Source organism: Nomascus leucogenys, chromosome 15 (assembly GCF_006542625.1).
Source record: "Nomascus leucogenys isolate Asia chromosome 15, Asia_NLE_v1, whole genome shotgun sequence".
Taxonomy (NCBI): domain Eukaryota; kingdom Metazoa; phylum Chordata; class Mammalia; order Primates; family Hylobatidae; genus Nomascus; species Nomascus leucogenys.
The window spans coordinates 68,943,109-68,969,847 of NC_044395.1; the positions used below are offsets into that span (position 1 = coordinate 68,943,109).

Genomic DNA, 26,739 nt, shown 5'->3' on the forward strand with positions numbered 1-26,739 from the left:
TATAAACAACATATAATATTGCCTTGAATGTTTTAAAACCTCATATTGTGGATAGGCAGTGGTGACGGTTGCACAACAATGTGAATGTACTTAACGCTACTGAACTGTTTACCTAAAAATGGTTACCACAATTTTAAAAAGTCCTTTATATTATGGGATTATATTAGACACATGCTTCTCCAACTTTCCTTTTCTGCCTTTTTTTCCAGGTGGGGAATCAACACTTTGGCCAACAAATGTATCCATGTTGACATGTATAGCTCTAGTTGATTCATTTAAACTGCAATATAGCATCACATTGTATGACTATATTATAATTTATTTACCCCTTTTTCTGCTGATAAACATTTAGTCTATTTTCAATTTTTCTCTATTACAAATATTCTAGTTCATAGTTACATTACAAATAAGATTTGTGTTTTTTTAAGTTTGCTTTGTTAAAAACAGCTAAAAAGATCAGAAGATATCAGAACATAAAACTAGGTTTTCTAATCTAGAAAACAAAACAGCTGTGTGACTATCTCTATAGGTACTTAAGTATTCTGCAAAAGGGAACATGACTAAATCCTAATTGTTTATTGAAAGCTTTGCCCATATTCAGGTTTCCTTAATTATTAAAATTTAATCCCAGCATTTAGCAAGGCTGAGGTGGGAAAATTGCTTGAGCCCAGGAGTTCAAGACCAGTCTGGGCAAGATGGCAAGACCTCCTCTCTACAAAAAGCTTTTATAAATCAGCCGGGTGTGGTGGCATGTGCCTGTAGTCCCAGCTACTCAGGAGGCTGAGGCAAAAGGAATGCTCAAGCCCAGGAGTTTGTGGCCATGGTGAGCTATGATCACACCACCGTGTGATCAGCCTGGGCAACAGAAGGAGATCCCATCTCAAAAAAAAAAAAAAAAAAAATTAACTGAAGTTATCATTTAAGCTTAACTAAAAACTTAATGTCAATGGATTCTGGCCAGGTGAGGTGGCTCACGTCTGTAATCCCAGCACTTTGGAAGGTCAAGGCGGGCAGATCACCTGAGGTCAGGGGTTCAAGACCAGCTTGGCCAACACGGCAAAACCCCGTCTCTACTAAAAATACAAAAATTAGCTGGGCATGGTGGCACATGCCTATAATCCCAGCTACTCGGGAAGCTAAGGCAAGAGAATCGCTTGAACCCAGGAGGCAGAGGTTGTAGTGAGCCAAAATCGTGCCACTGCACTCCAGCCTAGGTGACAGTGAGACTCTGTTTCAAAAAAAAAAAAAAAAAATTAATAGATTTTACAAAGTGAAGCTCTACCTTCCTTTGTTAATAACCATACCTATTGCTAAAAACAAAAACCAAAACTTCAGCACTGTTAACAAAAGAGTTTTCTGAAAGCAACATTAACTCATCTGCAGCGTTTCATTCTTGGGGCAAATAAATCTATAAAGAACTGGACATGTTTCTATTTTAATAAAAAATAGAAACAGCGGTTGAAGAAAGGTCTTAAGGGGGCCAGTTCCTTAAGATAGCCAAGCTTTTCCCTAAACATTGAGGAAGTTGTAGAGGCCATATTTGATTCAGCATTACTTGAAGTAGAAGCCAAGACAATAGCTGTTTCTTCCTTACTGGTCTCCTCCAAGGGCCCTATCTTGTTACATTTCCCTTCTACCTGATTCTGCTTTGTTCTCTACTGCTTTCACATTTTCTGCTAATTTAATCAGATTTTTTTCATCTTTTATCAACCTCTCCATTCTCAATCCATCCTATATATTACTAGAAGAGATCATTAAGTGTCTAAGTTGCTTAGCACAGGGCCCGATCCATACACTCAATACACATCAATTACCACTGTTTTGTTACCAGAATAATTTTCCTAAAGCACAGTTCTAACTGGTCTTGCCATTTCTGTGATCAAAAGCTTCTAACAGTTTCCACTGATGACAAGAGGCTGTATTACAGCAGAATGGACGTAGCAGAGTGAAGTGGAATGAGTGCCACCTTTTCAGTCAGTTACTGGTTAAGATTATGGCTGTGCCTCCAACTATTTCAGTGGAGGTTAACTTAATCTTTCTAGAGCTCATTTTCATCGTCTGTAAAATGGGCATGATATCTACTTTCCAGAGTTTACAAGAATTACAGATTAAATAATATCATATATACAAAGCACCTAGCACATATAGTAGGTATTTAACAAATTCTGATTTTCCCTCCCCACAAACTGAATTCCTAAACAACTGAATTCCATAATCTAACCCAAAAGTGCCTCTTCACACTACTTTCCCATTACATACCACTCATTTCGTCAAACTAGGGTTCTCACCACGCTTTGAACCTGACTTTCACCTTCTTGCTTCTGAGCCTATGCTTATCCTCCAGTGGCTTTGCTTTCCTCTCCAACTCCACATATCTAAATCCAGCCAATCCTCCAAGGCCCAGGCCAGATACTGCCCCCATGCCCCCAAAGCATTTTCTCATGCTACTCCCCATGCCTGTAAAACACACTGCTTGAACCTCTTTAACTGCACTTACCACACTTAGCCTTAATCAAGAGTTTTATTAATGTGTCTTATAGCCTGTACTTAAATGAATTGGGAAACAAAAACAGGTAACATTTTCCACTAAGCACCATCTCTATTCAATTTTATTTGGTGTATATCATATCTGAGAACTAGAAAAGCAGCCTCTAACATCCAAAAGTTGGCCTGGTATTATCAGCTAGGCATTAATACTGCTATGAGCTGGCTTGGTACTCACAGATAAGTTGTGATGTTCTCCTGTTACACATAAGCTATTTCAGAACACCAACATTACACAAGGCCATTCTGCGATCATGATGGATCAAGAAAAAAACAAGACCACTCTGTAATCTGTCTGAACACAGACAAAACATGAACACTGTCCAAGCCACTAAATACCTAATATCCCCTAGTGCTGGGTAATGTGAATGATGGGGCTGCTTTACCAATTACAGCTTTAGCCTTTCTCTAGTTGGCCCTCCCTTTAGATAAACTGTTAAGATACCAGTCCTAGAATTTGCCTTACTTCCTGAAAGCATCTAATTCAGAGTAAAGTACCACATCCTTAAACCATCCTCCAGATCACCTAACACAAGCCCAAATCCTATAATGACTTTTTCTAACAGTGCCTTATTGAGATGCCCCACAATTCCCCATGGTGTGCATTCTCCCTTGCTGCAATGAGTAATACACTCAACTTGTTCAACTACAGGTGTGTTCCTAGTGGCCTCCAGCTGGAAGACAAACTAAGAACTTCTTGAATAAAGGCCTAGTGTTTTATTTGTTTGGGTCCCCCATGGGGCAGGTTCTGGGTCTTGCATACTACAATCTTTGCTGACCTGATTTGGATGAATTATACTGCAAGTGTTAGCCTTTATTAGAATCTCAAGATCCTGCCCAGTCACTTGTAGGGCTAAAAATAGTTTTTTACTTCATTATCCTGCCAGTTTTCAATTTTACAGTTTCTAGAATAGAAAATGGCAGTTAGGATGACTGATCAAGCAAGGTATTCCATACCCACTTACCTGTAAGTTTCTAAACTTGAAAAAATGACTAATTTACATGCATTCATGGGCTCTCAAATTGTCTGTTGTTTTCTGTTCATTTCCATAATATATGAACAGGAAAATGACCCTCTGAAATCAAAATGATTTCCTAATCTCTGTCCTTCAAACATTCCTTCAGAGTAGATTTCTGATGCTTCATTAGGGAAAATAAATGGTAGGCAACCAAAATAATATATTTGTCTTCAGGCACTTACATACCAACATATAAGAAGCTAGTTTAAGATAACAAAGAACTATGTATGCATATGTATGTCATATATGTATATGTGTATATGTTTGTGTGTATATATACACATATACATGTATCTGTATATTTTCACATCTCTGAGAGATTAAGACTCAGTGGGACACAACTTACTGGGGGAGAACATCGTGACAAAGGGTCTGTGCTATTCCACAGGAACAGGGCCACTGGAGAGGGGCTACTAAGGAACCCTATTTACAAGCAGTCAGGCAGGGTCAGCAGGAAAGATGCCCAGATACAGTGTTACTGTGGGAACACCAAAGGTTCCTAGCCAAGTAGAAGTAGTAGATAGGACTCTCTTGAAGCCAACTCTAACACAGAGTGGCACACTGTCATCTTGGAATACTTCAACTACCCTGGAACCTATTCAAACTCTCATTCAGCTGACAATGGAACAACTGACAAGTTCTTGACCAAGTGTGCTGACATTTTTATGTTCCACAGGTACATAGGGAGAGCAGAGGAACTGCTACTCCAACCAAAGAAGAAACTCTGATGAAATGAAAGGAGAACCTCAGGAGAATGAGATCTTAGTGTTTCTGACAACAAAGTAGGAATCGTGTAGCACAAACTCTAGGAAGCCAGAGTTAAGAAGTTTTTTTGTTTGTTTGTTTGTTTGAGATGGAGTCTCTGTCACCCAGGCTGGAGGGCAGTGCCACGATCTCAGGTCACTGCTTTGCCTCCCAGGTTCAAGTGATTCTCCTGCCTCAGCCTCTCAAGTAGCTGGGACCACAGGCATGCACCACCTTGCCTGGCTAATTTTTGTATTTTTAGTAGAGACAGGGTTTCGCCATGTTGGCCAGGCTGGTCTTGAACTCCTCATCTCAGGCGATCTGTCTGCCTCAGCCTCCCAAAGTGCTAGGATTACAGGTGTGAGCCACCGTGCCTGGCCCAGAGTTAAGAAGTTTTAAAAACAGACATAATGCCATGGCATGAGACGCTCTCTGAGAGGAAAGCCCTTAAAATGCCTTTCTATATGGGCACTTCAAAAATTCTCCGGCAGGTAGGAACAGCAGAGGAAAAAAAAGTAGATGTGCAGGTAGCTCTTCTAAAAGGACAGAAAAGATGAACAGACAGACACATAAGCAATCAGCATGAAAGAGTGGCAAGACTTGGAAGAATGACATGAGGAGGTCAAGGCCCAAAATAAATCCAGATTTACAAAAAGGCCAGCAAAAGCAAAAGGGATGTTTTTAATGATGTTTAGAGAAAAAAGGCAATTTGCCTTAGGATAAAATGTAATGGTAAGAAAACAGAACTTTCCAACTTCCATTTTGCTTCTATATCAAAGGGGATAAATTTCTGGTGCAGTGGTGAATGAACAATTCTAAGGACAAAAGTAAAGTCCCAGAGGAGGATAAATTCAAGTCTATTCACTAAATAATTTCTATCAAAAGAACTGGGAAAACTTCCAAATAAGGTCACTGAACTAAAGAAAAATTTAAGAAATTATGTTGGTAAAAAGTGAAGTCTTAAAAGAATGGAGATAGAGAACTACTGTTCCAGTCTGAGGAAAGTAGAAAGTGGATGACAAACTGTACAAACTACAGAGAAGTGAATATGTTGTAACCCTTGGGCTAGATTCTAAAAAGGACTCTTACATTTTTTTGAATGGATATGGAAAGGAAAAGTACTTTTCTTCTGATTATAAAAGAAATGCATAACTACAGAAAATTGAGGAAGTACAGAAAAATTTAAAGAACAACCCCTCATAATTACATGATCTAGAAATAGCCACTGTTAAAATGTTGGCATCTTTCTTTATTATTATTATACTTTAAGTTCTAGGGTACATTTGCACAATGTGCAGGTTTGTTACATATGTATACATGTGCCATGTTGGTGTGCTGCACCCATTAACTTGTGATTTACATTAGGTATATCTCCTAATGCTATCCCTCCCCACTCCCCACAACAGGCCCCAGTATGTGATGTTCCCCTTCCTGTGAAAATGTTGACATCTTTCTAGTGAGTATATATCTTTACTTTTCACTTGTATCATACAATGTTCCCATGTCATTTAAAACTCTTCATGAATATAAATCACTGAATTCATAATAGTCTATCACACGGATGCATGATCATTTATGTAACCATAATGAATGTAATAATAATAAGGTAATGGCTTACAAATGCTAATAGAGGAAGTCATGATCCCTAGGAGCCAGCTCTCATTAATTAACTCATCCTTTTACTAGTTCAATAAGTATTTATTGTCTACTTACGTGCAGGCCTCATCTAAAGCTGGACACACAGCCATGAACAAAACAAATATAAATCCTTATCCTCACGAAGCCTCCTTTTTTTTTTTTTTAAGATGGAGTCTCACTCTGTCGCCCAGGCTGGAGTGAAGTGGCACGATCTCAGCTCACTGCAACCTCCGCCTCATGGGTTCAAGCAATTCTCTGCCTCAGCCTCCCGAATAGCTGGGATTACAGGCACCTGCCACCATGCCCAGCGAATTTTTGTATTTTTAGTAGAGACGGCGTTTCACCATGTTGGCCAGGCTGGTCTTGAACTCCTGACCTTGTGATCCACCCGCCTGGTACTCCCGAAGTGCTGGGATTACAGGCGTGAGCCACCACGTTCGGCCACAGAGCCTCCTTTCTAAGTAGGAAAAGAGACAATAAACAAGATAATGATAAATACTAAGGAGAAAAAATAAGGCAGGGAGAAGGGGTAGGACCGTGTTAGAAGTTAAGATTTTAGCTGGAATGGCCAGAGAAGCCATCAGGAAATGCAGTTTGAGAGAAAACATGAAGATGAAGGGAAAGGCACGTGGATATCCAAAAGAAGAGCATTTCCAACAATGGAAAACAGCAAATGCAAAGGCACTGAAGTGTGAACATGCTTGGCATATTCAAGGAACAGTGAGGAGGCAGCCAGTGTGGCCACAATGAAGTGAGAAAGATAGAAAAGTAGAAGCAAACGGGGAAGAGAATTATATAGGGCCTTTTGGGTCATGTATAGACTATCTTTTCATCTAAGCCAGGAAGCCACTGTAGAGTTTTGAGGAGAGGAGAGACGTGAGTTGACTTAAGCTTCAACATAATACTATGGCAGCTATATTGAGAATAGACGGAAGTGGGGAAGGAAGAAGCAGGCAAACCAGGGTGACAGAGTAAGATGGAATAGAGCAACCAAATAACCAACTGTTTGAATGACCCTAAACAAAACGTTTCCATGAATAGAGTGGTGGGACTCTAAAAGCAGTTTTAAATGACTAATACATTTAAAAAAATAATTTGACCTACCAAGAAAACATGGTGAGGCCGGGCATGGTGGCTCATGTCTGTAATTCCAGCACTTTGGGAGGCCAAGGCAGGAGGATCATCTGAGGTCAGGGGTTCAAGACCAGCCTGGCCAACATGGTGAAACTCCATCTCTACTAAAAATACAAAAAAATTAGCCAGGCATGGTGGTGGACACCTGTAATCCCAGCTCCTCAGGAGGATGAGGCAGGAGAATTGCTTGAACTTGGGAGGCAGAGGTTGCAGTGAACTCAGATCCTGCCACTACACTCCAGCCTGAGCAACAGAGCAAGGCTCTGTCTCAAAAAACAAACAAAAAGAGAAAACATGCTGATCATAATCAAAGGTAAAATTGTAAAAAAAGAAAGTAAAAAAGAAAAATTATAACATGGTGGGAAAAATTTGAACACCAACTAGATATTTAATGACATTAAGGAAGTATTGACTTTTTAGGTGTGACAATGGTATTGTGGCTACATTTTAATAAGAATCTGTTTTTAGAGATGCATACTGAAGCATTTAAGGATGAAAATGATCCATTGTCTAGGATTTGCTTCAAAATAATCCAGTGAATGGGGGGAAAAGTGGGTGGGGATACCCATGACACAAGACTGACCATGTATTGATGGCTGCTGAAGCAGGATGATATGGATTCATTTTACTACTCTCTCAACTTTTGCTTATGTTTGAAAATGTCTTTAACAAAAAGTTTTTTAAAAATCAAGAACAGCACACAGCTAAGAAATGGTAAGGAAATACATTGAATGAAACACTGAAAGCTCTGAAAAAATTTCAAGAGCTAGAATTACTGGCCAAATTTAAACAAATAAAATGCAACAAGGAAAACTACAAATTCCTACATTTCATTCCGAAACATCAAGTGAACAGTAGAAAATGAACAAAACCTAGATGAGCAGCTCCTATTAAAAAGAAAAAAAAAGGCTCAGAATTCTAATATACAGCAAAGTGAGCAAGGAAAATGCTAAAAACTAAAGCAATCCCCAGAAAGCATTAAGTATAGAAGAAGAAGAGTGCAGGGAAACAACAGATTGCTCTTTCATGAACAGTCTTAGATATGCTATTATTTGCAGTTCTAAGAGCCTCTTCTAAGAGGACTGTGTTCAAATACTTGCAACTAGGTCATACCAGGAATGGATGAGGGAGCTAGGGATGTTAACACAGGAAAGAAGACTGAAGAAAAGGACATAATACCACTTTTCCAATTCCTGGATTAATCATCTTACACCTGTAAACCAACAAGCATTTGGGACAGGCCTCAATCAATTTAGAAGTTTATTTTGCCAATGTTAAGGACACGTCCAGGAGAGAGGTCTGTGCCTTTCTCCAAAGATGATTTTGAGGGCTTAAATATTTCAAGGGGAAAAGTGAGCTGGAGGGGAAAGAAGGGTATGGTAATCTACATGTTGCAAGAGAAAAGGAGCAGGTAGAAGAATAGTCAATTATGTATTCATCTGTTGCTCAGTAAATCGGCACTTTACATAAGATAAGGTGAACATAGAGTAGCTACCTGTGGAGATATTTAATTTTATCTGTAGCTACCTGCTTAGGAACAAAAGGAAAGGCAATTTCTTGCATGACTCAGCTTTCAGCTTAATTTTTTCCTTTTGGCATAGTGAACTGGGGTCCCAAGTTTTTATTTTCTTTTCACACACCTTTAATCTGCTTTTCCTCCATTCCTATTTTGGCAAAGGAAATCACCATCTATCCCTTCACCTAAACCTGAGAATAATCCAGATGTCTCCCTCTCCCTCACTTTCCCATTCTATTTTAAAATGTCTCTTAAAATTATTCTCTTCCCTCCAATCTATCCATTGATAACCTCTCTTGCTCTAATACCATATTTTCCTTTGGGAACTCCTCTCAACTCCAGAGTAGATTCATCAGTATATTCTTTCTACCCACAGCACCACAAGTTAACTTAATTCAAGCCATTAACGTGAGTGGACATGTTTGCTGGAACTTCTGGGAAAGAATCTTGGGAGTGGGGCTGGAAGGTGAGAGTGATGGAGGACTTAAAAGAAAAGAGGCCTAGAGCTGTGCCCAGCAAAGTGCTGTAATCCCAGCATGTTAGGAGGCTGAGGTGGGACAATGACTTGAGGCCAGGAGTTCCAGGCCAGCTCTACATACATACATACGTATATAAATGAGGCACTCTCACTTTCTCTGGGCAATAGCATGTGAGGAGGTAATGTCTGAAACTTTTGCAACCATTGTTACTACTCTGAGAGAGCAGCCAGGGTACAGAACCAACTTGAGAATGAACCCAGAGTGAAAAGGACACAGAAAATAAGAGCTAGAGCCCCAGTGTGACAACTGTGAGTCTCTGGTTCAAACCATACTGCAAGACATTTCTAACAGAGGGTCTTTTCATTTACACAAGTCAATAAATGCCCTGTCTTAGTCAAGCTGACTTTTCTGTCACTTGTCACAACTGATGAGCCCAATGACAATGACGTGGTCATGCTCATGATGTCTCAACTGGATGACTACAACAATCTTCTCCCTGAAGAAATCCTCACAATGCAGTGTCTACACTGCTGCCAGGGTGTCCTTTCTAAAACCAGGTTAAATGTTTCTCTTCTCCTTACACACTCAATGATGCCTCATCTGCCTTTAGAATAAAACCCAATCTCCTTAAGTATGACAGAAAAAAACCTTCACAATTTGGCCCATGCCAACTTCTCTGGTGTCTTCTCTCACAACTCTAAGGATACTTTATGGCTCTATGTTTCTTTTCTTTTCTTTTTTTTTCTTTTTTTGAGACAGTCTCACTCTGTCGCCCAGGCTGGAATGCAGTGGCGGGATGTCAGCTCACTGCAACCTCCATCTCCCAGGTTCAAGCGATTCTCCTGCTTCAGCCTCCCAAGTAGCTGGAATTACAGGTGTGCACCATCACACTGGGCTAATTTTTATATTTTTAGTAGAGACAGGGTTTCTCCGTGTTGGCCAGGCTGGTCTCAAACTCCTGGCCTCAAGCAATCTGCCCGCCTTGGGCTCCCCAAGTGCTGGGTTTATAGACATGAGCCACCGCGCCTGGCCCTAAGCCTCTGTGTTTCTTTCCTCTGTATGTCTTCTACCTAGAATGCCCTTTTTCATCTGGATTATTTAAACACACACACACACACACACACACACACACACACACACACACACACAAAAGAAAACACTTTAAGAGTTGCCTCCTCAATTTAGCCAAGGAAGGCAAAGCTGGGTTAACATCTAAATTTCAATTAATGTAATATGCCACATCAATAAAGGACAAAACTCACATAATCATCTCAACAGACACAGAAAAAAGTATTTGATAAAATTCAATACCCCTTCATAATGAAAAACACTCAACAAACTAAGAATACAAGGGAACTTCCTCAACCTGAAAAAAGGCATCTACGAAATGCCCCCAGATAACATTATATATGCTAGTAAAGCATACTTCTTAAGATCAAGAACAAGAAAGGATGTTTGTTCTTACCACTTCTATTCAACATTGCACTAAAGGTTCCAGCTAGGGCAGTTAGGCCAAAAAAAGTAAAAATAAAAGGCATTCAGATTAAAAAAAAAAAAAAAAGTAAAACTATATATGCAGACAACAAGTTCAGCAAGGTGACAAGATACAGTATCAATATACAAAAACTGATTGTCTATACACTAAGGAACAATCTGAAAACAAAATTTATATCAAAAAGAATAAAATACTTATGAATATATTTAACAAAGTAAGACTTTCACACTAAAAACTACAATCTCCTTTAAAATAAATCAAAGACCTAGATAAATAAAAAAGAAATCCTCTGTTCATAGATTGAAAGATTTAACATTGGTAAGATGGCAGCACTCTCCAAATTGCTTCAGTTCAATCTATCAAAATCCCAACTGGCATTTTTTTTTTTTTTTTTTTTTTTTTTGGCAGAAACTAAAGTGATGATCCAAAATTCCTATGGAAATGCTAGGTCACAGGACCCAAAATAGCAAAACAATCTTGAAAAAGAAGAACAAAGTTGGAGGACACATTTCATGATTTCATAACTTAGAAAACTACAATAATTAAGACAGCATGGTACTGGCATAAGGATAAGTGTATAGATTAATGTAATATAATTGAGAGTCCAGAAACAAACTCTTACATTTAGAGTCAACTGATTTGACATGGGTGCCAGAACAATTTAATGAGAAAAGAAGAGTCTTTTCAACAAATGGTGCTGGGGCAACTATATATCCACATGAAGTTGGACTCCTACCTTACCCATATACACAAATTAATTCAAAAGGATCAAAGACTTAACTGCAGGAGCAAAAACTATAAAACTTGAAAACATAGGCATACATCTTCATGACCTTGGATTTGGCAATTTGTCTCAGATATGACACCAAAAGCAGGAGAAACAAAAGAAAAAAGTAAATAAATTGGACTTCATCAGAGAAAATGTAAAACTTTTCTTATTCAAAGGGCACCATCAAGAAGGTGAAGGCAACCACTGAATGGAAGAAAATATTTGCAAATCATATATCTGATAACAGATTTGTACCTAGAATATACAAAGAACTCTTACAACTCAACAATAAAAAGACAAGGGCCAAGTGTGGTGGCTCACACCTGTAATCCCAGTGCTTCAGGAGGCCAAAAGTTCAAGACCAGCCTGGGAAATACAGTGAGAGCCTCATCTCTGCCAAAAAATTTAAAAATTAGCCAGCTATGGTGGCACACACCTGTAGTCCTAGTTACCTGGGAGGGTGAGATGGGAGAATCACTTGAGCCCAGGAGTTTGGGGCTGCAGTGAGCAATGATGGCACCACTGTACTCCAGCCTGTGCACCAGAGTGAGACCTGTCTCTCTTTCAAAAAAAAAAAAAAAAAAAAAAAGAGACAAGTAATCCGACTTTTAAAGAGGGTTAAAAGGACCTGAATACACGTTTCTCCAAAACAAGATATACAAATAGACAGAGTGAATAAACACACAAAAAATGCTCAATGTCCTTAGTCATCAGGGAAATGCAAATAGAATCACAATGAGATACCATTTCATTCCCACTAGGATGGCTATAACCAAGAAGACAGATAACAAACAAGTATTGACAAGAAACCAGAAGCCCTCTTACACTGCTGGTGGTCATGTAAAATGGTACAGCTGCTTTGGAAAATGGTCTGACTGTTCCTCAAAAGGTTAAACATGTAATAACCATACGACCTAGAAATTCCACGCTTAGTTCCAGCCACACTGGAATGCTCACATTTTCCAAACGTATACACTCAAGAGAAATGAAAACATTAAGTCTACACAAAAATTTGTAAACAGATATCAGTAGCAACATTATTCATAATAGCTAAAAGGCAAAAATTCAATGTCCATCAACTGATTAATGAATAAATGAAATGTGGTATATCCACACAATGAAATATTATTCAGCCATAAAAAGAAGTACTGCTACATGCTACAACATGGATGAACCTTGAAAACATTATGCTAGTTAAAAGACGTCAGTCACAAAAGATCAGATATTGTATGATTCCATTTATATGAAATGTCCAGAACAGGCAAATCTATAGAGACATAAAGTAGATCAGTGGTTGCCTAGGGCTGGAGGTGGGCTGGGGGATTTGTGGAGTAATAGCTAAAAAGTATAGGGTTTCTTTGGGGGCTAAAGAAATATTCTAAAATTGGTAGTAGTGATGGTTGCACAACTCTGAATATACTGAAACCCAATAAATTGTACACTTTAAGTGGGTGAATTGTATGATATGTAAATTAGATCTCAAGAAAGCTGTTATCAAAAAAAAACAAAAAGACTTCCCTCCTCTATGTTCTATGAAACCTTTTTTTTTTTTTTTTTGGCAGAGTCTCACTCTGTTGCCCAGGCTGCAGTGCAGTTACACAATCACACCTCACTGTAGCCTTGACCTCCAGACTTCAAACGATCCTCCCACCTCAGCCTACAGAGTAGCTGAGGCTACAGGTGCACACCACCATGCCCAGCTAATTGAAAAAAACAAACTTTTTTTTGTAGAGATGGGGGTCTTGTTATGTTGCCCAAGCTGGTCTCGAACTCCTAGGCTCAAGCAATCCTTCTGCCTCAGCCTTTCAAAGTGCTGGGATTACAGGCATGAGCTATAACACCTGGTTTATGGAACTCTTCTTAAGTCCCAATAACACTGACCATTGCATACATGTCTCCATTGTTCCCTGTGCAGACTTGAGTAACTGTAACTGACACTCTTGCATTTATCTGCTGACATGTCTGCTTTCCTTTACTAAACTGTGGCCGCCTCAAAGCATGGAGTTCACTCATTTTTTCTTGGAATACATAGTGTCTATACACTGTGTGCACAATATGTGATATGGTACATCATATTTGTTAAAAGACTATCTTAAAGGCTTTCATGTGGAAAGGGAACTGTGCTTGTTTCACGCACATCAGTAGGCAAAAATGGAAGACATAACAATGTGTATTTTTAAGAATTTTCAAATACTCAGGGTTATTCCTTTCTTCAAAGCAGGGATTTCTGGGTTCTGAGAATTCTCTGAATTGATACTGAAATTCTGAGTACATTTATAAAGAGTATGTACATTTTTCTAGAGAGAAAATACAGTTTTAGGCTGAGTGCAGTGGCTCAAGCCTGTAATCCCAGCACTTTGGAAGGCTAAGGCAGAAGGATCACTTGAGCCCATGAGTTCGACACCAGCCTGGGCAATACAATGAGACCCCCATCTCTACCAAAAAAAAAATTTTTTTTTAATTAGCCAGGCGTGGTAGCATGTGCCTGTAGTCCCACTTACTTGGGAGGCTGAGGTGGGAGGATCTGTTGAGCCCTAGAAGCAGAGACTGCAGTGAGCTGTGATCATGACTCTGCACTCCAGCCTGGGTGACAGAGTGAGACCCAGGGAAAGGGAAAGAGAAAGGGAAAGGCGGCCAAGAAGAGAGGAAAGGAGGGAGGGAGGGAGGGAGGGAGGAAGGAGAGAGAAAGAAAAAAAATACATAGCTTTCATAAGATTCTCAAAGGGGTATGTAACCCCAAAATGGTTAAGATTCATTGCTGCAAGTTTCAGTTACTGGAATGTATCATTCAAGGTAAGTTTTTTCCTAGGTTATACTACTTCAGTAGCTTCTCCTTGTCAAAAACAGAATTTACAGTATTGGTAGCTTAATAATCTTAAAGTATTTATTGACTGCCCATTATATGCCAGGTACTGAAGAAATAGTGGTAAACAAGACAAAGTCCCTACCCTTGAAACTTACATTCTAGAAGGTGGAGACAAAAAAACAAACAAGTAAACACTTAAGAATATTCCATACCATATAGTGATGCCTATCATGAAGAATATAAAACATGATAAAATAGAGAATGATGGGAGGAAAGAGTTATTTTAGTCAGTGTCATCAGGGGAAGTCTCTCTGAGGAGGTTTCATTTGAGCAGAAATCTGAATGATGAGAAGGGCACTGAGGGAAAAGCACAGCCCTTCAGGAATAAAGAGAACTGAAAGTACAAAGATCCTAACATGAGAACACTGAATACCAACACTTGAGTTCTCAAGAGAATAACCCATGTCTAATCTCCACTCTGTATTTTCTACAACGTTCAGAAGAGTGTCTCCCACTCACAGTCAATAGTACTTGTTCAAGATAATTCACCATAATGGAAAGTAAAAAAAGAAAAAAAAAAAGTTTTCGAAGAATCTTCACTGTTCAGGATCATCATGAATTTACTCTTCTTCAAGGTAGACAATATCATTAGACAAAGTAGATAAAAATCATTGGGATTATTGCAATAAGACAGAAAGAAAAAAAAAGAACAAATACGCAAAGATGTTTTAGAAGTCTCTCCCAAGTGGATAGTCTTACAAGCATGGAGATTATCAGGCAAATTCTGTAAACAGAATTATGTGTTCAATCTGCCCTCCACCCCTAAAGCTTGGTGCTTTGCATTTATAGTGTGTATGATGCTCAAGAGAATGGAACTACAGCCAATGTGCATAAAGCAGAAGGAAGTGGATTACAGTTCAAAAGGAGCTGTCCAGCAATCAACAGTTTAAACATTACTGTAAGTGTTCAGACACCGTAAAATCATGTCTCAAAGATGTTACAAGGATAATTTACAGGAGAAAGTTACCAGTAGAACTTCATGACCTATAGAAAATTGTTCTGGTTCCTCCTCCCAGCCTTCAGCACCATGCCTTTACACTCATTCTGTAAAAGGCCCCAGTGCAGCTAAGAGGATGAATTTTTAAACACCACATGCATCATGCCAACAACGAAGAATTAACAGATAAACACTGTTTCAATAAGGGGAACGTAATAATTCGTTCATAACCACCTCAGTAACTGAAACTGGGGTTATTAAAATCTTCAAGATATATTTTTAAAGGCACAAGAAGAGCCTGAAGCAGTGAGCGCCCAGCACCAAGTTGAAAAAACATAACGAATTAAGGTTTGCTATACCAATTCCATTTGCCTTGATTTCGTACCAAGCGGCGCGTCAGAAAGTACACGGAAAACCTGAAGAGGGAAACCCAACTGGGAACCCTTGACTCAAAGCACGTGAACAACTGGTGACGAGATGAGTTAAGCCAGTGGGGTAAGAGAGAAGGGACTGCGCGTAAACGGGAGTATGCAAGGCCACCTAGAGAATGCCCAGACATGCATGCATGCATACATTCCTGGCCCTTCCAGCAACAGAACCATCTGGGCCGCCATCCGCTGATAACAACGGAACCGTGGGGATTGGCCCTTCAACGCCGTGTCGTCCGCCCTCTCCAGTCAATTTGGTGGATATTTCGGCGAAGGCTGCAGACTCTCAGTCACCCCTCCCTCGAGCAGCGTTCTCCGTACTCTTCGGCGCCGGGAAGCTCAGAGGGAGCTGGTCTGCTCTTACCTTCAGGCGTCGGCGGCGGCTCCTGCCGCTTCCCGCGGGACAGGAAGGCCTTGGGCAGCAGCAGCGACAGAGCCAGGACAAGCCCAGAAACCAGAGCGACTCTCTGCACTGTGGAGTACGCCATGACTGCTCACGGTGGTCGCAGGTGCAGACGCCAGCCGGAACTGGAACCGGAACCGGAACCGCAGCGCGGGCTGCCGCTCCCGACCGAACCCCTGGCGGCGCGGACGGCGTCGCGCGAGGGACAAGGTGCGCGAGGCGCACGCATCTTCACCTCCACTGTCCGGAGCTGACCTGCTCCTCTCGCGTGGTTACCCGTCGCTGTAAATGGTACCCTCGCCTTCCCGTTCATACTAACTAAAAACTCCTCCCTCACTCCCCATGTTCATCTCTTACTGAGTCCTGTGCATTCTACCGCCTACACATCCGGCGGTCGTGCCCGGATCTCTATCCCCGCTTACCATTGCCCCCCACCCACCCGTAGAACACAACATCAAGTTTCTCCTCATCTCCATGAACTCGCTGTTTTCCAGCTTCCACTCATGCCCCTCGCGTTCATTATCTGTCTGCAGCCACAGGTGATAATGCTAAAACACAAGACTAATTCTCTCTCTCTCTCCAGCTTACAACCTTTTAACTCTCCATTATCTTCAGAACAATAGTCAAACTCCTTTCTGTAACCTCAACTCCCTGCATGATCTCGTCTTACCAATGCTCCTTCCAAACTGGATGATTTGCTATTTCTTTAGCATATTGCTTGTCTTCAGGAAAGCCTTGCTTGTCCTGTTCCCACTGCCTGGAAAATTTCCTGACACCATCTCCAGTTGTCAAAAACTTCTCTGAAGAACAGCTTAAAAACACTGCTCTCTCGAAACTTTTTCAGTCAGCCTCTCCTTTCTCTACAATCCCACCGTTCTTTGTTGAAAGAGTCGGACCGACTCAGAGTCGGACCCGATCAGGCTCAAACCAAAGACACGCTGATCGCGGTCAAGAGATTTTATTGGAGGCACCAAGGCGACAACACACGGAGGAAGAGAAGAAGGAAGGAAGAAGGGCGAGCTGTTTAGGTGCTGGGTTTTTATACTCAGTGGGGCTACGTGGGCATCGGTGATTGGCTTAGGGGTGGGGTTTGAGTAAAAGGCAGGAGGTGTTCTTCCCTGATTGGCCTTCTCTTGGCGGGCTCGCGGGGTGGAGAACCGGGAACCGGGGGTGAAGAACCCCGGAACCGGCGCCATCTTACTGTGCCCATGTTACCTAGCATTTGTTATTGTCTTCATTCGTTCATTTAACATTATTTTAGTTTCCTCAACTTGGCACTACAGGGTCTGATGAATAAAATGGATTCCCTTTGTAGGGCAGATAATTATCCAAACAAAAAAAAATGCAGGAAATATTCTGGATCCCCGAGCAGTCTGCTCAACTGGTATGAGGAAAAGTCAAGAAAAGCTCCTTTGAGAAGGTGAAATTGAGTTAGCTGTTGAAAAATGAGTAACTTAAAGGCAGACAGGTGGGAGGAGTTAGAAAGGTATTCCAGGAAATGGAGGCCAAAAAAATAAAGGCAAATCTGGAAGCTTCCTGGTGTGTTCAGAAAGCTATTGGTAATTCATTTTGGCAGGGCCATAGAGTAGTGACAGGACACGAAGTGCACAAACATAAGCAGGAGATACATTGTGAAAAGCTTAGGTAGAATTTCCAGTTAAACATGGCAGATGTAACATGCATTTATCTTTGCTTTCCCGAGACAGTCCCAAAAAGGAAAATAAATAAATGAAGTGTATAAACTACAAGACTAAATACAATGATAGAAAACATGACAGCAGATGAGAAATGTTAATTTTGTAAGATGCACACAACACTGTCCAATAGAAACAATACCAGCCACATATGTAATTTAAAATTTTCCAGTAGCCACATTTAAAAGGTAAAAATAAGTAAAATTTATTTTAATAATATTTTAAACCAAGATACCAAAATATTTCAAATTTTATCAGCACGATAGCGTGGCTCATTGGCGCCCACATTAGACAGCACAGGTGTAGAGCATAAAAAGTTAAATGCCTGTGGATGGAAAGCCTGTAAGGAGTAAACTAATTTGCCCCTCAGAACCCATGCTCTTAAGAATTGGAGGTACTGGGTTCCTTTAAAGCCAAGGGTGCAGAGTGGGTCTGAATGAAGGATTGGTTGGAAATCTGATTAAAAAGCAGTTGAGACTGGGCACAGTGGCTCACGCCTATAATCCCAGGGCTTTGGGAGGCCAAGGCTGGAGGATGGCTTGAGGCCAAGAGTTCAAGGCCAGCCTGGGCAACATAGGAAGAGCCCTAATCTCTACCAAAAAAAATGTAAAAAATTAACTAGGCATGGTGGTGTGCACCTGTAGTCCCAACTACTCAGGAAGCTGAGGTGGGAAGATCACTTGAGCCCAAGAGTTTGAGGCTGCAGTGAGGTATGATTGTGTGAAACCACAATTAATTATGATATATAAGATGATAATAATGCTGAATGAAGCCAGTAGGGGCACCCACTCCTGCCAGGGTGACAGAGTGAGACCCTGTCTCTAAAAAAAAAAAAATTGTTTAATTTTTTTAAAGCAATGGATATCTTCTGAATCTCTTTCCTTGATTCATGCAGCCAGATGGGTGCCACTGCTGGCTTCACTCAGGCATTATTATCATTGATGTTATTAACATCACTAAAAGTTAGAGTACTAATTATGTTTTAGGCATCTTACATATCATAATTAATCCTCCCAATAACTTCAAGAGGTAAGCAATATTATTATATATCCATTTCACAGGTAAGAAAATGGAGCCCCAGAAAACATAATTTACTTGCCAACAATTACACAGTATAAACTGGAAGCTATGATTTGAATACAGGCATGCTTACTCAAGAATTTGCCCTCTTAGCTACCAGGTTTACTCTCTGGGGAGGTTTATTCAGAAAACCTCTGGACTCCTGGACTATAGGGGCAGCTTAGGGAGGAGGTGACTAATGGGATGTATTTCTCTAAGAAATACAGAGGAGTCTGGAATGACCACACTCCCCCACCCCCGCCACCAAATTCTAGCTTGGGTAACTGGTAGACATTGATTCTATATAACATGATTTTAAGAAGAGAAGAATCAGGTTTGTGAGAAAGATGAAGAGTTCAGATTTTGACTAGTTGAATTTGAAGTTCCATGAAATATCCAAGTAGAAATATCCCGTTGGATATATGGGCCTGGAGCTCAGAAGAGATGTCTGGGCTAGAAACAATAGGAAATCATCAGCCCATCTATAGTAAATGAAGTCTGGGAGAAGATGACATTAGTGAGAGTGCTCACGTGAAGTTATAAGAAGCCACAATGGAAACCTAGGTTACAACATTATGTTGAAGTTCCCATGTATGAGGACAGAAATGAGGTGGGAAATAGTGATCCACGTGTTAAAATCTTTAATGAATGTGGAGTTACTACAAGGTTGGAAGGTGACAGGAACAGAAGAAGTAATGAGCAGCCAGATGACATGCTCTTCTAAGGAGCTGTGTTTTTTTAAAAATTTTTTTTTAATTTTTTTTTATTTATTTATTTATTTATTTATTTATTTATTTATTTATTTATTTATTTTTGAGACGGAGTCTTGCTCTGTCGCCCAGGCTGGAGTGCAGTGGTGCAATCTTGGCTCACTGCAAGCTCCGCCTCCTGGGTTCACGCCATTCTCGTGCCTCAGCCTCCCAAGTAGCTGGGACTACAGGTGCCTGCCACCACGCCTGGCTAATTTTTTTGTTGTAGTTTTAGTAGAGATGGGGTTTCACTGTGTTAGCCAGGATGGTCTCGATCTCCTGACCTTGTTATCCACCTGCCTCAGCCTCCCAAAGTGCTGGAATTACAGGCGTGAGCCACCGCACCTGGCCAGGAGCTATGGTTTTTAAAGGAAGAAGAGGAAGAAGCAATTTGGAAGCAGCAAGGGGAAACAAGTTGGGCATCTATTCTATTCCCAGGCTTTAAGCTGTGGGAAGAAAAATAGCTCTTACTTTGGGAGATCTGCAAGGGAAACAGAGCCCAGAGGCAACAGCCTAGTTTTCATTAGAGGAAGACAGGCTGGGTGCGGTGGCTCATGTCTGTAATCCTGGCACTTGGGAGGCCAAGGGGGGCGGATCATGAGGTCAAGAAATCAAGACCATCCTGGCCAACATGATGAAACCCATCTCTACTAAAAATACAAAAATTAGCTGGGTGTGATGACGTGCGCCTGTAATCCCAGCTACTTGGGAGGCTGAGGCAGGAGAATCACTTGAACCCAGGAGGCAGAGGTCGCAGTGAGCTGAGATCATGCCACTGCACTCCAGCCTGGTGACAGAGCGAGACTCCATCTCAAAAAAAAAAAAAAAAAAAAAAAAAGAAAGAAAAAAGAAAAAAAGAAGAAAGAGAAACGTCAAAGAAGTCAAGGATATAGGAGTTTTTCTGATGATAGATCTTGACTCTATACGGCACAGTAAGTGGAAGGTTTGGAAGTCAAAAATGGAGTCAGAGTAAAATATGAAGTGAGCAGGATGGAGATGAGGGGCCATGTGCAAATTGATGACCTTGGAGGCTTGGACTTTAGATGGTGGCCAAGGTAAACGGGCAAAGATCATGATCTCATCAGTCCTAGACGTGGCCTAGAGAAAGGTGAAAACACAAAGTTATAGTACAGACTATTTGGCTTGGAACATATTCATTGTTGCAGTCAGTTGGGATGTGTGCCTGGAAGACATGGGAGCCTCCTCAAGGTGACAGAGCTGGTAGGCAGCTCATGGAGCTGGGGAAGTTTGGAGTGGGACCCAGGATGGCTGCTCTCTCTGTTGGCTGGTGGTATAACATCAGAGCCGGGAGTGCACTAAAATTGAAGATCTTAAGGGTTTGGGTTTTCCAATAAAGTATTGGTAGGGGGCTGGGCATGGTGGCTCATGCCTGTAATCCTAGCACTTTGGGAGGCCTAGGTAGGTGGATCACCTGAGGTCAGGAGTTCGAGACCAGCCTGGCCAACATGGTGAAACCCCATCTCTACTAAAAATACAAAAATTAGCCAGGCATGGTGGTGCATGCCAGTAATACCAGCTATCCAGGAGGCTGAGGCAGGAGAATGGCTTGAACCCAGGAGGCAGAGGTTGCAGTGAGTTGAGATCGCGCCACTGTACTCCAGCCTTGATGACAGAGCGAGAATCTGTCTCGAAAAAAAAAAAAAAAAAAGTAATGGTAGGGAATTCAGATCAAAAATCAAAAGTCTAATGGCTATAGGCTGAAGAAGGAGCAAATGACAAGGAAGTAGAGATGGCAAGTACAGCCCACTGTATATGGAGCTGGCATGAAAAGAAGGGATAAAAGTTACAGTGATAACTTGAGGGTGACTTTTCTAAGGGAAGAGAAAAGCATGTTTATATATTTAGAGGAAAAATGTCAGAAAAGATGTGATGGAAAATAGCGGAGCAAGGGAGACCAATGTAGGAGCAAAGCCCAGATTGTGGAGCAGACATGGGAGCCAGACATTGAGTCCCCTGGCAGTAGGGATCAGCTCAGAGAAAAGGAGATGGAGTGGGTTCAGGTGCATATATTAATAAAAGGAGTGGTGCACGGACAGAAAGTCAAGGGGGTTCATTTCTCATTGGCTTCGTTCTCTTGGTAAAGGATATGTTTGGGCCATTATCTGAGAAAGGACTCAGGGTGCAGTGGGAAGAATTTTTTAGTGTAGTGAGGGTTTGGAAATGGGCAAAGAGGTATTCAGGAATCACTCCAGCTTTGCACAGGGGCTCCCTTTGGAGTTTAAATGCAACCAAGGATGTTCTGCTCTGTCCATGGGAACTTAAAAGCATTTTCTAACCAGTACATTCTGGGCTGGACTTGGCATCCCCAAAGCATCCTTTGAGACTGGTAGCCTCCAAGGGGCCCATTCTAGAAGACTGAAGGTGGTTAGGGGAGGGGAGACCGAGAGGCCCTTAGGGATTAGTTGTCAGTTGTCTCACTTCTCTTTTTATTAGATTAAAAGGAAAACTGTGGTCTACAAAGGGGCAAAGATTTGCTATGGATCACCCTGATCATTCATGTCTGCACTGGGATTGAAACCCACTTCTCCCAACTCCCAGAGCAGGATTCTCTACACTACTTCTGTGTCTGCCAGTTCTTTGGGACAGCAAAGAGGAAATAGTCTTCAAAAACAATAGCTAAACCCTTCATTTGCTGAACTTTAGGAATCTGTTTATTCCTTGTGTCTTTTTCCTATCTGACAGCCTGTGGGAAAGTGCCCCAGAATGTTTATCATTATGAGTTGGAAGGCTTCGTTCATGAAATCACTCCTAAAGTCAAAATTTCTTTAACGTCAGGGCACTTGTGGAATTCTAACATGAGGGGAGGGAAATTGAGGAAACTATGTTTCTTTTTTTTTTTTTTAGACAGAGTCTCGCTCTGTCTTCAGGCTGGAGTGCAGTGGTGTGATCTCGGCTCACTGCAACCTCTGACTCCCTGGTTCAAGCAATTCTCCTGCCTCAGTCTCCCAAGTAGCTGGGATTACAGGCACATGCCACCATGCCCAGCTAATTTTTGTATTTTTAGTTGAGATGGGGTTTCACCATGTTGGCCAGGATGGTCTCGATCTCCTGACCTCGTGATCCACCTGCCTCAGCCTTCCAAAAGGCTGGGATTACAGACGTGAGCCACCACACCCAGCCAGGAAACTATATTTCTAGGGCATTTACTTATAAGTCATTGTGGAAAAACTTCTCCCGGGATTAAGTTGACAGCTGTTTCTTTATTTCCTAAATATAAGGTCTCCCTGGAAGACAGGCCCATGAGGAGCTGAAGAAAGAAGTGAGAGGACAGAGGAGAACTCACACAAAGTATTTAGAGGAGGAAGAATTCAGATTGGAAAATAAAAATAAGGTGGGAGAGAAGCTGGGGAGGGGTGGGACGAAAATAGAAGAAAGAGGAAGACGACCAAGAAGGAAGAAAACGGATATGAAGTGGTTGCCTTCTTATGAACTCCCTGCAAGGGAAACAGAGCCCAGAGGCAGTAGCCTAGTTTTCAGGAGACTTCATGGTCTCCTAAGTCTTATCCAGTGTGCTTTACCCTCCAGACCAGGCTGGAATCCGAGCTTGGGATCCTCTCCTGCTCAAAAGTCTTCCATGACTCCCTTTGGCTGCCATATTTAGTCTCAGCTCATTGGCCACTCTTTCAAGGACCTTCATCCTTGAAGCATAATTCATTTCTCTTGCCCAAGATCATCCCCTCCTCTCTAGGCCAGCATGAGCTCTGTGTATTCCTCTCTTAAGATGCTCATTTACACAATTTTCTTCCCTCCTTGCTTTTCATAGCCAATCTTCCCTAAAATATAAGGCCCAAACACTATGAACTTTTTTCAGGAGGCTCTCTCAGATTCCACCCCATGCTGACTCTTCCTTTCACTAGATTCCTGTGGACACTGTTTCTCATGGGTTTATTGGGCCTTTTCACCTAGTTGGGAGTCCCAGGAGGATAGGGTGCTTCTCCCATGGCATGGCTGAGCACAGAATTTGTTCACAGCAGATATTTATTCAAGTATGAGGCTGCTAGTTTCTCAAACACATTGATTCTGCCACTGCTCTGAGCAACTAGACCTCTCTCCAGGAATCAGCAATCAGTTGCCTTGAAGAGACACCCCAGAGAGTCTCATTTCAAAAAGTCACTGAATTTGCCACCATATTTGTCCCTGAAGTGACTGTAATGATTAATTGTGTGTTAATTTGGCTGGGTGATGGTGCCTAGATATGTGGTCATACTTAATTCTGGATGTTTCTATGAGGGTGTTTTTGGATGAGATGAACATTTGAATGGGCAGACTTTGAGTAAAGCAGATTGCTCTTCATAATGTGAGTGGGCCTTATCCAATCAGTTGAAGGCCTCAGTAGAATAAAAGACCCAGTTCGCCCTGGCAAGAAGCAATTCTGTAGCCAACCGAACTTTGGATTTGAACGGCAACATCTGTCCTTCCTGGGTCTCCAGCCTGTTGGCCCACCTTGCAGAGTCTGGATTTGCCACCTTCTAAAATCACATGAGCCAATTGCCTAAAGTAAATCTCTCTCTTTCTCCCTCTCTCCACTGTGGAGTCCCCATTGTGGAGAGTCATACACTTTACTACGGGCAGGAAATCAAGGTGGTTAGCAGGAAAATGAGACCCAGGTGCCCAAAACACTGAGCAGAAGGGAGCAAGGCCTGTAACTCCAAAGTTCAGAATGAAGAGGTTAGAGAAGGAAGGCAGGAGATGGGACAGAATGCACAGAACAGCATATGGGACTTGGACTTTGAACGATGGGTAGAATTTTGATCAGGGATAAGGGAAATATGATGAACACCTGCCAATAGTAGATGTCCACAATCTTTGAATACCCTTTCTTCATTTGACATTATCCACATTGAGAGTCTCAGATTCTCAATGTAGAATCCAACAAACTACATTTCCTGGCCTCTGTTGCTACTAGGCAAATAGTTAACTGTTTCCCTGATCAGACATACCCGTGTCCAACTTTGGTTTGAGAGTTATCTGAGAGGAAACAGCAATGTTTGCTTGGCGTACCTCTTTTGGTGGGTGAGGCGGCAGCAGAGGTGGGATGTTCCTGTGGCTGGTAGCGGCCACAACGCAGTTTCCTGACAGGCAGAGCAGAGGCCATGCAGATCTGGCATCTGTGGCACTGGAGCTTCCTTACGAGGCCAGTTCTGTGGTGTGGTTCTGGGAGTTATTCCAAGCTCTGGGGCCCCAGTTTTCTCATCTGTGAAATGGAGACTGTGCTGCCTCCCTCCCACTGAGCTAGCAGGTGTGATGGAGGCTGGAAGGCAATCATGTGTGAGACAAAAACAGCAACAGCTGCTGCCGCTCGAAGGCAAGTCTGAAGAAAGAAAATTGGAATCAGAAAAGGGAAGAGTTTTCGAGGAAAACCTTTGGGAGGAAGCCTCTAGAAGGCCCATATTTCTTATCCTAAAGCTCTACCCAAATGGGGACAGGTGGGCAAAGGTTAGGGGTAGGAGGATAGAAGTTTCTTGGTGGTGAGTGGTCAAGGTGAGAATGTCCTTACTGCTTTCCTACCAACTCTCCTCACTGGCCTCTGCCCCTGGAAGACGCAGAGCAGAGAGAAGTCACAGTCAGTTACCTTGGGCATTTCTGCCTTGAATAAGGAGAAATAGTCTTTGGTGCCAATTAATTAAGCAGACTGATAGAAATTCCCTGCTTAAGTCACACTTTGCATATCCACAATCTCTGCACTACATTTTCTGTATACTTTACCCCTGGGTAAAAATTGGTGAGCATTTAAATGCTTCCTCACATAATCTTGCTAAAGCACACTCTTGCCTATAAATATTCATGCCACTGCCAAAACATTTGCAAGCTTTCCCCAAAGGTGAAATGTGTGTAATGTACTTTGTCTTCTGGGTATAAATATTATGCAATACATTTTGGTTAATATGAATACACTAATTATTCCTGCAACCCTTTTAAAAAGGGTCATCTTCATGATGTGAATTTTTTTAAAATGTAATTACAATAATTGGACACTTAATCTAATTAAAATTTGCTTTATCTTTAATGGGAATTTGTCTAAAGAGGCAGAATGACAATTGGCTTTTTGATAATGACTGTTTTCTTTCTGCAGGGCATCAAGTTGGTGAAAACTGGAGAACCAGGCAGGTTTGTGTCTGCCAGTTCCCTGGTTACTGGGCAGAGCAAGGCCAGCCTCTCTTCTTCTTATAATTCACTACTTAAGTAACAAATATGGGTTGTGGTTACTGGAAAAGGACTAGGGGAACCTTTTGTATTCCAACAGATGAAGCTGCTCCTCTTCCTAGGAAGCAGTCCTTTGTTCCCCTGGACCTGTGATTGATCCACAGCAGGCATGTGATCTAAGCCTGATAGATCAGGTCCCTCGCTGGGCTTGCTGCAGCTGGAGAAGAAGCAGCTCCATGCTGCTTTGTGGGGCATGGTGCTGGAAGGAGTTGTAGTGGATGGTACAGGTGCTCCACTCATATCCCATTGGTTCACCCTTGAGGTCACCTTCAGACAGTCCCTGCACACAAACTGAGCTCCTATGTCTCTCTGCATAAAGCTGCTTCTCTGGCCTGGGGAGCAAGCTAGGGAGAGTTACCACTCCCAGAGCAACTCTTAAACAATGAAGGAGGGGAGTTGGCAGATAAACACCTCAGCTTCCTTGTTCCTCAGGGGCTCAATTCTGAGTGGTGCTCCACAGATTCTTTTTGAGGCATCCCAGTAGGATTGAGATCTACTTGCTCCAGCTGTAACCCATTCACCGACACACCCGTTTGGGGTTTCCGCCCCTTCTTTGTCTCACTTACCTGCTCTCTCATTTTGCTTCTTGTGTCATCTTCCAAATAAAGTGGTACACCCAAACTTTTGCCTTGGAGTTTGCTTTGAGGGCAGCCCAAACTAAGACAGAGGTAAAGTTGGGGTTCCCAGGCAACTATTTTCTCTACCACATGGAGTAGGTCTGTTTGAAGAAGATGAGAGAGAAGCTAGCAAAAATAAGGGGGGTGGAGAGCGAGCTTGGTGGTGCTGAATGATTTCACCCCCAAGACTCCTTTTGCTCCCTCTCATTCTTTGATTCTTGAAGCTGCCCTGAACTCTTCCCAGCCATGTGAACCAATACATTCCTCCCTGTATGCGTTAAGCTTGCTTGAATTGGATTTCTGTCTCCTGCAACTGAAAGTATTAATGACTCTTACAAAGAATAAGTGAGTTCGCATGCAAAGCATTTTGAACAGAGCCTATCACAGATTAAATACAATTACTGGTGCATATTATTATTATTT

The 26,739-nt window shown here is 41.8% G+C and overlaps 1 protein-coding gene and 1 long non-coding RNA gene across 17 annotated transcripts in view; one reads left to right on the top strand and one right to left on the bottom strand.

The window, feature by feature from the left end:
* Nucleotides 1–17,136, bottom strand: part of RIC3 (RIC3 acetylcholine receptor chaperone) — an 81,348-nt gene extending 64,212 nt beyond the window's left edge. For 13 of the 16 annotated variants that reach the window (XR_004033559.1, XR_004033557.1, XR_004033555.1 and 10 more), the window contains exon 1: nt 15,934–17,136. Coding sequence is in view for 5 of the 16 variants with exons in the window: in XM_030828663.1 (XP_030684523.1) it covers nt 15,934–16,057 (124 nt within the window). In the remaining 11 variants the exon portion in view is untranslated. The remainder of the gene's footprint in view (nt 1–15,933) is intronic. The other 3 variants (XM_030828665.1, XM_030828664.1, XR_004033560.1) reach the window with 2 other exon arrangements.
* On the top strand, nt 16,241–26,316 carry LOC105739338. Its single transcript, XR_001115249.2, has 3 exons — nt 16,241–16,263; nt 17,288–17,392; nt 22,714–26,316. It is a non-coding gene; the product is annotated as an uncharacterized LOC105739338 (long non-coding RNA).
* The last annotated feature ends 423 nt before the right edge of the window (nt 26,317–26,739 follow it).